Source organism: Sceloporus occidentalis, unplaced genomic scaffold, assembly GCF_023333645.1.
Source record: "Sceloporus occidentalis isolate IW3139 unplaced genomic scaffold, rSceOcc1.0.p SCAF_338, whole genome shotgun sequence".
NCBI classification, from domain to species: Eukaryota; Metazoa; Chordata; class Lepidosauria; order Squamata; family Phrynosomatidae; genus Sceloporus; species Sceloporus occidentalis.
In genome coordinates this window covers 384,348-397,194 of record NW_028317318.1, presented here as the reverse complement: position 1 = coordinate 397,194, position 12,847 = coordinate 384,348, and the positions used below count along the sequence as shown (strand labels likewise).

Sequence of the window (12,847 nt, the reverse complement as noted above, 5' to 3'; positions counted from 1 at the left end):
TGTTCCCAACATTCTGTTTGGCTGAGGGGAGAATATCTGATGTGTCATTATTAATTTATAATGAATGTAATCACACATCCAATATTTAACAGTACAACGAGTTAAGAATATTAAATATGACACATTGCACTTCATTTTGGGTGTCCTGATATTATATTTCCACAGCAAAAGCATTATTATATTACATAATATTTTTAAACAAATCACTGCTTCTTTTAAGGTTTCCCTCATTATAACAGTTAATGGTTAAACTTTAAATGAATCAAAATAAAAACATAATTGGGAGAAAACTGGCTCCTTGATCCAAACATATCTCTATAATAAATGCTTTGGGGGGAAAACACTTTTCCCCACTACTCAGAAGTCAGTGGGGCAACACATCATTGGTACGCTATCCATATAAATGAGGATAGTTTTGTAATGGAATCTGAAGATTATGTATATATATTGCTTTACCATTGGGAAAGTATTTAAGATATTGCAAAATTGGTGAATCGAAAAATTATGAATTTGCATTGAAAACTATTTTTATGTTTACACCCGACCAGAAACATTTTATCACTCCATGGTTACAGTATGGCTGACTTATTTAAAATGTTATATTTTTTTAATATTCCAGTTTGAAGTCTAATAAGCTTGAAATTGTAGATACTGCACGGTGCAAAATATTGCCTTAATTTTCAGTTCATTACAAATTCAGTCAATGTTTTAAATTTTTTACAGCTCTCTCAAAATGTTTACTTTTCAGTTTCTGTAAAAGTTCACCCTCGGGTTTGTAATTAGCTATTTAACAAGCCTCCACAATCGATAAAGAAAAAATATTAACCTTTGTACGGAATCTGCAATGATTATAAATGTCAGTCCTACCTCATAAAAATGCACAAGCAGGTTGTGAATAATTATGCTAATGTAGGCATTAGGGATTTCAGAAATCACTTAACTTTCTATTGCATCTATACAGTTGGTTAGTGTTCTCACAGCCCGGTTACATAATTCATTCGCTATGAAAAAGAATGACGTAAGACTGATTTTGTATAGTACAGAATCTTATTAGAGCCCTGGTAGGGATATTACAAGTTTGAATAAACATCAGGGTTCAAGGTTTTGAAGCATTTGTTGAAATTTGGAGCCCTGAAGTCCCTAGTCCTCAAGGTGGTTCTAGGTAGTGACTATAGCCACTGTTAATTATTTATTACCCGTCACATTTCTTGCGAATAAATGAACAATTGCTGACTAAATGTTCCTTAGGGCCCAGGCATCAGTAATTAAAAGATATATTGCCTAATTGCCTACATGTCTAGTCTTTTTTTGCCAGGAGGCACAAATCCTGAGAGTAAAGTATGTGTCTCCTTCCTAACAAACCTCTATATTGTGTTTATAAGTGTCGTCACAAGATGCAGAGGATGCTTGATATGACACCATACCCTGGGGTTTTGTGTTGGACAGAGCACATAAACGTGAGAACATTGTGAGATTTTTATGCCTGAAGACATAGATGAAATTCACTCACTTTAAAATAGCAATGACCCTCCCTCCTCTATTGTCTCTTTATTTAAGCACATCATCTTAATGCTATGGTAAATAAGCCTTTGGCCACATAGATGTCCTCTAATTCGGTGGGGCTCAACTCAAGGCCTTGAGGGCTTAAAACATACCAGGACATTGGCTGTTTTAACATTTCTGCAGTGTTTGTGTTTAACTGTACCCATACAAATTATATATTGGGGGTTTTTTTCAGGAAAAGAAGGGATATCTTAGGTACCATTATTTTAATCATATCATCTAATTTCTTATAAAAAAATAATAATGTATGATAAAAATTGACTCTTATTTGAAAAATATTTTACTCATCTAAAAAAGCTAATGAAAAAAACTGCTAAATGGATTATGTTTGTTTTTATGTTTTGCTTTTTTATTGCAAGTTATAGGGACATAACTACAAGTAGCATATTGCTATTTCAAAATATAAATTTCTCGATTTTCTTTCAAAATAAGATATTCTGACATTATAACACTGATATCTGTCAAGAATCCCTGAATCATTTTTTTCAACTTGGGGAATTTTGACACTTTTTATGAAGTCATTTTACCACCAATGTTTGCTAAAATTTGCCAAAGGTAAACCTTTTGGTTATTTTTTTTTAGACGCCCCATGTGAGAAATGCGAACAGGATGAAAAAATTTAAAAATTCCAAGTCGAAAACCTGAAACGTGCACCCGAAAATAATTTCAATTGATTAATTAAATTTAATTATTTTTTAAATTGTATTTATTTAACTTATAAATAATACATTTGACTCAAACTGAGTAAAATGTTATATATATATATAATTTAGTTGCAATGTATTTAATAAAAAATATAATAATTTAATTAATGAATAAATAAAAAATAAATCACATTAAGAGGAACCCTAAAAAAAAAAAAATGCACAGACAGCAAAAATAGTGCTGCCTATGCATGAATATGCCAAGGAACATCATTGGACATTCCTGATTGGATGTTGCCAATTCAGCAACACCCACTGAGCGATGGTAGCAATCATTGATCACTACTGAAGCTTCTGCCAGGAGAAAGTTGCCACCATATTAAAAGACTTGGGGTCCTTCAACAGAACGATTGTGATCGCTCCATAGAGCGATAACATAGGGCCCTACTTTTTTAACACGATAACATAGGGCCCTACAGTGTTGCTGACTGTCTCGATGCTTTGCAGCAATACTGTTTAAATGAAGAAAGCAATCGCTTTCTAAGCTCTTTTAGCCCCATAATGTCATCGGTCCTTTACTGTATGTTTTTTCCATGACATGTCACCATGACACCTCATTGGTCTTCAACTGTGTGTTTTTCTGTGCTTGGCATGCCATTGGGTTAAATTGTTTTGAATTTTGTAACTTATAAATACTGTGCTTTTCATTTAGCATCTAAGCTACTCTGAATATAAAACATACAATTGTGTTGATGCCTCGCAAACCAGATTCTTTTTTTTTTTCTTACCGAATGCTTTTACTTTTTTCTCTTCCTTCTGCTTCTGTCACTTTATTTATAACCTGTGACGCTGTAGGGCCCTATGTTATCGTGTTAAAAAAGTAGGGCCCTACAGTGTTGCTGACTGTCTCGATGCTTTGCAGCAATACTGTTTAAATGAAGAAAGCAATCGCTTTCTAAGCTCTTTTAGCCCCATAATGTCATCGGTCCTTTACTGTATGTTTTTTCCATGACATGTCACCATGACACCTCATTGGTCTTCAACTGTGTGTTTTTCTGTGCTTGGCATGCCATTGGGTTAAATTGTTTTGAATTTTGTAACTTATAAATACTGTGCTTTTCATTTAGCATCTAAGCTACTCTGAATATAAAACATACAATTGTGTTGATGCCTCGCAAACCAGATTCTTTTTTTTTTTCTTACCGAATGCTTTTACTTTTTTCTCTTCCTTCTGCTTCTGTCACTTTATTTATAACCTGTGACGCTATTATATTAATAAAATTGCTGAAAATGTAATATCGTAGTCTTGCGATAACGGATGCATGATTTTGACAGACTATAAAACGTATTTTATATTTTTTTAATTCTCAAAGGAAGTAACTTAATTATTAAGAATTATAAATTGTCTTTTAAAGCTTAATGTGCTACTATTTATATTTTGCATTAATAAATGATGCATAAGCTTTATGTATCACTTAACACGTTTCTAACAATTCTTATCTTGTGCAATCTTCTGTGATCTCTTTTCCTCTTTCCTCTTTTTTCCTCTTAGAAAAGTAATGACAGTGGGGTTTATTCAGTAAAGGGGGAGTTGTCAGGAACATTTTGCAGGAGAGCGAGATTCGAGAAACTGCTGCCGGTTTGAGTGACACTCGACCTCCTAAACTCTGCCCCTAGCATCCCAATTTGCCAGGGGTAGAAGTTGGGAGGTATGCACTATTCATTATAAAGGGCCATCACCAGCAAGTTTGTCTAGCAAGATGGTTTGAGATGGCCCTGTATAATGCACACATCTATGTGTATGTATATTTTCAAGACCTTCACTGATTTGACTGTGCATTGTAAAGGGGGTTAGGGTTCGCTCCTGATAATGTAGAGGAGTCAAGCAGCTAAAACACAACTCTTCTACAAACTCTCTAGCTAACTCTTGCTTTAGACACTAGACCGAAGAGAAATGAAAGAGGAGAAGTCTAGTTGTGGTCTGAAGCAAGGGAGGATCAAGGTCAAGGTCAACTGAGGCCCTGTTACAAGGAGCCGCCTCCAGGAAAAGAAAAAAATATATAAATCTAATCTATCTATCTATCTAGTATAGTATTATATAGTCAGCCCTACTGAAGTTCTGCAAATACATTATTTTAAAGATATATAGGATCATGCAGTATGTATAAATAGCAATGCTGGTATAAAGTGCTTAATATAAAGCAATCAGTGAGACGATTCCATTGGTTTCCATGGTGATTACCCAAAGATGCTTTAATAAAAACAGCATATAGTTTCAAAATGTTCACACTTGGTTCCAAGGCTATTATAGTTTGTGAGTTATTCTATGTTCCATTTTGTGAAGAACTCAGCAAATATGATCTAGTGACGACAATGTCAAAAATGGTTCTGGCCTTCTGCAGACTCTGCATTATTTTCTCAAAGACCGCTAAGCCAGTAAAAAAATAAGAAAAAAAAAGATGCTAAACTGTCTGGCATACGCAAGTCTCCTTTTATTTGGAACCGTGATCTAACACCCAGAACATATTTAACTTCTACAGGTTTAAATGAGAGAACATGTTATTAGACAAAAGCCGAAGAGCACGGAAACAAATAAAATACAAATTAGAAAAGGGAGTATTATGTGAAATGAAAGTTATTAACTTGTAAGGGAAGTATAGAAATCTCATGTACTGCAATTATGCCAGCGATACGGATAATCTCATCTTTATTCATAATCAGCAGATGTTAAAATAATTGATGATATTTTTTTCCTACAATTGTAAGTATCACAAATGAATCTTTTGATTTGGGGATTTGCATCTGTGTGCATGGATGAGAAAATAAAGACAGGATTAGCAAGAAGACACATATACAAATTCAAACACATATTCAGCGTAACCTATTCACATCTCTCGTAACTATAACACATCTAGAACATTGTCATTATCTTTACTAACTGCACACTATTCAGATCATTTGAATTTGTGTCCCCTGTTCTCCCAGCCATGTGCTCATCTCTATGTATTTATTGCCCTTTTCTTCTGTATAAGCCTGCTGGTATACTCTAGCCAGTAGCGTACCTAGCGGGGGGCGGGGGGGGCGGTCTGCACCCGGTGCCGCTCATCAGGGGGGTGCCAACTTGCCGGCACCCGGCACCCCTCCAGAGACGGACAGTAATGTCCGCCGCTGCAGGAGAAGGCTCGCGAGGGAGTGGTATCGGAGGTCTTTAACAGACCTCCGGCTCCCTTGAGTGATTTTAAGCCGGGATCTGCGCGGCAACTGCTGCTGTGAGCCGGGGTTTGTTGTCAGATCCCGGCGCACAACACTGAAGCCGCGCCCACCGCCGTCCGTGCCCTCTGAACCGGAAGAAGACAGAAGAAGAGGAGCGAAGAGGAAGAAAAGGAGCTGACTGCTGTTAGAAGAAAAGAGGAAAGGTAGGAAATCATTCAGTGAGAGTGACAGTGAGAGTGGATTGATATGTGTGGATTGGTATGTGTGGAATCTGTGGATTGGTATGTGTGGATTGGTAAGTGTGGATTGGTATGTGTGGAATCTGTGGATTGGTAAGTGTGGATAGGTATGTGTGGAATCTGTGGATTGGTAAGTGTGGATTGGTAAATGTGGATTGGTATGTGTGGATTGGTATGTGTGGAATCTGTGGATTGGTATGTGTGGATTGGTATGTGTGGAATCTGTGGATTGGTAAATGTGGATTGGTAAGTGTGGATTGCAGTGGCGGATCTACCGGGGTCGCAGGGGTCGCGACAGCGACCGGGCCCCGGCGGCAGGGGGGCCCAAGCCAAGGGGCCGCCCGAAATCTTTTTTAAGTTATTTATTTATTTTTTTTAAATAAGGCAGGGGCGTCCAACATGAGACCTCGAGGTGCAGCCCGCGTAAGATCGGCAGCCAGGGCAACCGATCTTACACGAGCCGCACCTAAAGCCCTGCTACTTACTTGTGGGAGGGACTTCTGGACAGCACAGAGGAAGCGGAGTTCACGTGACATCCTACTTCCTCTGTGCTTTAGCAGAGAAGGCAGAGGGAGGCCGCGCCCCCTGCTGAAGTCTGTGAGCGGCATCGAAGGGAGATGCAGTGCAGGTAAGGGGGTGGGGAGGGTGTTTGAATGAGTGTGTGTGATTGAGGGAATGAATCTGTGAATTAATGATTATATGAATAAATGAGTGTGTGTGTGTGTGTGTGTGATAGCATGGATGTGTAAGTGCTGGAACCTAGGCATGATGGGACTGTGATTGCTGTTAGCAATCACACTCCTATCATGCCAAGCCAGCCAGTACATGCTGAAACCTGGCCAGCTGCCCCCCTTGTGTAGTGATGCTGCCAGCAGTATGGGGTCTGCACTTACAGCCACCCTGTACCAGCATGTACTGGCTGACTTGGCATGATAGGAGTGTGATTGCTAACAGCAATCACAGTCCCATCATGCCTAGGTTCCAGCATTTACTGGATGGATGTGTAAGTGCTGGAACCTAGGCATGATGGGACTGTGATTGCTGTTAGCAATCACACTCCTATCATGCCAAGTCAGCCAGTACATGCTGAAACCTGGCTAGCTGCCCCCCTTGTGTATTGATGCTGCCAGCAGTATGGGGTCTGCACATCACTTACAGCCATCCTGTACCAGCGTGTATTGGCTGACTTGGCATGATAGCAGTGTGATTGCTAATAGCAATCAGAGTCCCATCATGCCTAGGTTCCAGCATTTACTGGATGGATGTGTAAGTGCTGGAACCTAGGCATGATGGGACTGTGACTACTGTTAGCAATCACACTCCTATCATGCCAAGTCAGCCAGTACATGCAGAAACCTAGCTAGCTGCCCCCCTTGTGTAGTGATGCTGCCAGCAGTATGGGGTCTGCACATCACTTACAGCCACCCTGTACCAGCATGTACTGGTTGACTTGGCATGATAGGAGTGTGATTGCTAACAGCAATCACAGCGAGCACAGTCCCATCATGCCTAGGTACCAGCATTTACTGGTTGCCTGGGTATGATAGGAGTGTGATTGCTGTTAGCAATCACACTCCTATCATGCCAAGTCAAATTGCTAATTTTGTCCAATTGTGTGTTACCTACTTTTATTAAACATGTGAGTTTTTATTATTATTTTTAAAGGTGGGGGTCATTTTCAGTTTTGGCTAAGTGAACCCTGAATGTTTTGGTCCAGAATTTTCATTTTAGTTCATCCCTAGAATAAATCTAGGGAATCCTGAATTTGTAGTCGCAAAACTTTCAAGGCCCAGAAATCAGTGAGAGGAAGAGTAAAGGTTTTGTGTCATTTTACTTTATTTTAATCTGCATATTTTATTAAAGGCCATATTTTTTGTCACAGTGAAAAATGAGTGCGGCCCGCGCACGTATACAATTCTGATGAAGTGGCCCACTGCAGAAAAAACTTGGACACCCCTGGATTATGCCCTTTGTACATGCGCCCCTTTTTCTTTGATTTTTTTACAGATATGATTCAATATGTAAATTGAATTTGTTGAATTAGTTGAAAAATAATTGTTGGGTAAAAATCATGTTTTTTTTGGGGGGTGAGGGGGTGGGGGGGCCCTTAACAGATTCTCGCACCCGGGCCCTGAGGCGTCTAGTTACGCCCCTGGTGGATTGGTATGTGTGGAATCTGTGGATTGGGAAGTGTGGAATCTGTGGATTGGTAAATGTGGATTGGTATGTGTGGAATCTGTGGATTGGTATGTGTGGATTGGTATGTGTGGAATCTGTGGATTGGTAAGTGTGGATTGGTATGTGTGGATTCTGTAGATTGGTATGTGTGGAATCTGTGGATTGGTAAGTGTGGATTGGTAAATGTGGATTGGTATGTGTGGAATCTGTGGATTGGTATGTGTGGATTGGTATGTGTGGAATCTGTGGATTGGTAAGTGTGGATTGGTATGTGTGGATTCTGTAGATTGGTATGTGTGGAATCTGTGGATTGGTAAGTGTGGATTGGTAAATGTGGATTGGTATGTGTGGAATCTGTGGATTGGTAAATGTGGAATCTGTGGATTGGTAAGTGTGCATTGGTATGTGTGGAATCTGTGGATTGGTAAGTGTGGATTGGTATGTGTGGATTCTGTGGATTGGTATGTGTGGATTGGTATGTGTGGAATCTGTGGATTGGTAAGTGTGGATTGGTAAATGTGCATTGGTATGTGTGGAATCTGTGGATTGGTAAATGTGGATTGGTAAATGTGCATTGGTATGTGTGGAATCTGTGGATTGGTAAGTGTGGATTGGTAAATGTGGATTGGTATGTGTGGAATCTGTGGATTGGTATGTGTGGAATCTGTGGATTGGTAAGTGTGGATTGGTAAATGTGGATTGGTAAATGTGGATTGGTAAATGTGGATTGGTAAATGTGTGAGAGTGATGAGTGTTATGCTGTACCATTTCCAATGTCTTTTTCATTATGCTCTAAAGTACATCATAACTCCCATCACTCTATACTGTTCCATACAGTGGCAGAGCTGGGAGACAGAGGCCTTGCACCCCCACCGCAGGACTCCTGAAAGGTAAGTGAACTTCAAAGGGGGAGAGGGTAGATAGTTAGGAGGGGGTAGATAGGGAGAAGGGAGTGAGACGGGGGGATAGGGGGTAGATAGGGAGAAGGGAGTCAGAAGGGGGTGAGAATGGTTAGATAGGGAGAAAGGAGGGTAGCAAGAATATTGAAATAGAGTCAGAATGAGAGAGCGATAATGAATGGATTAATGTGTGGATGAATTGTGTGAATGAGTGAGAGAATTAATGAATTTGTGAGAATGCATCAATGAATATGTGTAAATAATTTGTGTAAAAGAATAAATGATTGTGTGAATGAAAGTGAATTAGTGAGTGACTGTAAAAGTGTTTGTGTTAATCATAGGTGTATAGTTGATTTGTCAAAAGGCAAAGATGGTATATGCAGGGTGTTTATGGGACAAAAATGGCACAGGCAGGGTATTTATGGGACAAAGATGGCACAGGTAGCGTGTTTATGGGACAAAGATGGCGTACACTCGGCCGTTTGGGAACAATGCTAACTTATGCTGGGTTGTTTGGGGGCAAAGATGGCACGTCCTATGTGTGTGTAATTTGGGTGCTGGTCAGGTTCTATGTGGGCAATGTGGACGCTGGTTTTTTTGAGGGTTATTAAAGAAAGCACTATTATATGTTCAGTAAATGTTATTTAAACGTATTTATTTTACTTATAAGTTATTAATTTATTTTTTCAGATTTCTTGTTGGTTACAGTTGACATAGAGTTTACAAATTGGTGCAATAAATATTCTTGCCAACATAATTTTGTAGATGTCTTTACATTTGGGGGGGGGTGCCACTTACAGGATCCGCCCCGGGTGCCAAATACTCTAGGTACGCCCCTGACTCTAGCTAAGATGGATACACACTGATATTTAAAGAAATAGTGATTTATTCCAGGCTTACCTGGTTATATATATATATATATATATATATATATATATATAGTCACTCTCCTGGTCCTCAAAAATGTGCTCTATGCAGCCCCTAAGGCTTGGAGTCAAGTATACTTCCCAATAGTCCTGTATTTAAGACAATCAGGATTTGTGGACACATGGGACAGGTAGCTGCCTTTCTGTCCTGTGCTTGTGGACAGTGGGGATCATGGATCAGTTAGGGAGATCCTTTGATCACCTCTGGCTGGACCAGGGAGCTCCAAAATTAATGGAGGTCTGTGCTGGTGTAACACAGACCTCCACTGGAGCTCCCACATGTCCAGCTTGTGAAATGCTGCCACTGAGTGCCACAAAGCTGCTTTTCCTATACAGCTGGCTGAGCCCTCCCTCTAACTACTCTCACTTCCAGAACTCGCCCACCCCTCCAAACTGGTTTTCATGCCCCCCAACACAGGTGTCTATATTAGGAGGGTTTGTCAAAGGGACACCCCAGTGCTCCAAACAGTCCCACCAAGCAAGGATACATATCACAGTATTTTGGAGCAGATCAGGTGGGTATTTGGTGATGCCATTCAGTTAGGCCTACCTTAATCTTAGGGTCTGAACCAGCATAAAATTAGTTTATCTGTTCATCCTATTGAGGGTTGTAGACAAGTTTACTTTAATGAAAGATCTTGGTATACCTTACCCTGTCTAAAGGTTTGGGTGAAGTTTGTTTTACCGGTAGTTAAACACACTATTTATAAAGTATTATAATTTATATTTATAACAAAACAAGAACAGCTTCTTATACTGCTCTTTGTCTTTACCTTTACTCTGTAAGTTATAAATGGGGCTTCTGATAATACCTTGTGAAAAATAGTATATAAATATAAATATATTTCCAGAATATTCCTAAACTACAGCATTGAACAATAAAGACTTCAGTGGTATTAATTATTCTGGTGGTACATCTGTCAGTAGTAACTTATAACAATATATTATCCACGTTGTACTTCTCATCAATACTTATGCATTTATCAGAACAAAGCATAAATAAGTATCACCTAATAACTGCTATTAGCGGTCAATCAGGATAATGATAATTTGTTGCAATATGTGTCAGTACAATGATCGGAGGTAAATGTCACAGTACTGTTTATAACGTTTCCATGGTTCCTGTCAAGTAGAATCATCCTTGTGACGGAATATTTTATTTTCATGTAAAAAAAAAATATTGAAATATATCTAAAACAAAACAAGGATCTAACCAGATTTCCAATTAGTTATTTCTGTTTTAAGTGAAAGCAAGCACAGCATGCAACACTATCAGGATAATGGGCTTTATGCACCTGCTCTCACCGGTTACCTAAATTCCATTTACTCATTTCATTTCATAATTAAATCTGTATGAAATGTATTTGAAGATAATCGTGTCTGATAGCTGAACATTTATCTACGTGCTAACAATAATAATGTTAAAAACTGTGCATTTTACATCACACAATGCTTGGTTTTTTTTTTCTTTCTATAGTCCATAACTACAGTCAAGGTGCCTTTCAGTAGATGAAAATGACAGATAGGTAGCGTTCTGACTATCCGGTCTACTGTCATTGTGGGCACACATCATGGCGACAGCAGGAGACAGAGTGCATCGGGATACAGATACACCTTTTTGCAGGAAAAAAAACAAGATAAATGGGGATAATGCCAATGCTACCCTGCTCCTGCTCAGTCATTAGGATGACACTTCTATAACTGATGAGTTGACATGAGAAATGTCTTTCTTTTTTTTCCTGCAGCTATTTTCCGTAGCTTTTAAGCGGTATGTGTATCGTGTAGATGCCGGTGCATCCCACTTCCATATCCCAGATAATGACAGCAAATCGCATACTCTTGGAAATTAAAGCAAGCGATATTCAGAGTTGATGGCTGCATTAGCCAGAAAAGCTTGTATACTCTGTCTTTTGTACTTATAGTTAAGGTCAAGAATATATTTATGCGCAATTGAAGGAAAGCCAACTTATTTTCCCCAATCTGTTGTAAAAACAGTTTGAATTTTTAAATTTGTTAGCATGCATAAATATATTTTAATATATATAACGCCAATTTCGGATTTCATTACGCTGTGGCATAAATGTGTCTGTATAGTCGCACATTACCACTGCATGTTAAATAATTGAAAGAGGGTAGGGGCACCTCTGTCTTGACAGCGAAATAATGCATGCTCTCCTCAATTCCATTCAAATAATCGCAATGGAATATTAAGCTTTTCAAAAATAGTAGGGGGCTTATTAGAGAATTTAATTACATGCCCTCATTAGTCATGAGTATGATTAATTTATAAATGAAGAGCTGGGATGTATTACCTGTTATACATTCAGCACACATTTCCTCCTCAAATTTCACAATACACTGCAGTAAAAAAGAAAAAACCCTAAGAGAAATGTATTATTATTATTATTGTTGTTATTATAAAGATTTCAGCTTTATATAGATGTCAAATCAGCATTTTCTAGGTTTTTTTTTTTTGTCACACTAGTCATGAGTTTTAATATTAAACAGAAAACCTGGTAATTTATTTAAGTTTTAATCTAGCGAAACCCACTTTCTCTCTGGGTTTTAACCACTAAATTTTACTGTTTGGGTGTGTTTCAGTGGGATTCATCATGTTAACAATACTTGCCCTTTAAAAAGTTTTACTGCAACATCTCACAGTTTAGTGAATAAATCCCAAATGAGCTTATACACAGAGTGATTAAAAAAGTATTGAACATTTTATAGGAAATTTTGTAAAATTATAAATAAATAAAATTATAGGCAGAAAGACATAGTCGTCGTTAACTATAAGCTGCAGGATTTCTTGTTGACAGCAGGTACATAAAATCCAAAGTAGCTAGTCTAGATATTTATTACAACTAATAAAACAATACAATAAGGGTTATTTTAAAGCAAATTATTTTTCTTGTGAAACTTGATTAAAGCAGTTGCAAGAAATGAATGATACCATGTGAACATCATATGGGCATTAAATCAACCCTTTTGTATTTCTTCTATTCCTATATCAAAATAATGCTATACATGTTACATTATACCTGCAACCTTGTAAATTGGAAATGTCAGTATATGCCCTTAGGTGATAGCTTCCTCCTACAGACACGTGTTCCAGTTCTTTGGCTATTAAATCCTTAGATATTTATTACTTTAGCTATAGGCCGCTTTTTATTTTTTTTATTTTCCAC

The 12,847-nt window shown here is 38.3% G+C and overlaps 1 protein-coding gene across 1 annotated transcript in view; it reads left to right on the top strand.

Annotated features, from left to right (window-relative positions):
* The window catches only part of LOC149274292 (sperm-tail PG-rich repeat-containing protein 2-like), a 164,074-nt gene extending 152,562 nt beyond the window's left edge, over positions 1–11,512 (top strand). Inside the window, exon 14 of the mRNA XM_089505676.1 lies at positions 11,408–11,512. Within this exon, the coding sequence (XP_089361802.1) occupies positions 11,408–11,512 (105 nt within the window). The remainder of the gene's footprint in view (positions 1–11,407) is intronic.
* Positions 11,513–12,847: the final 1,335 nt, after the last annotated feature.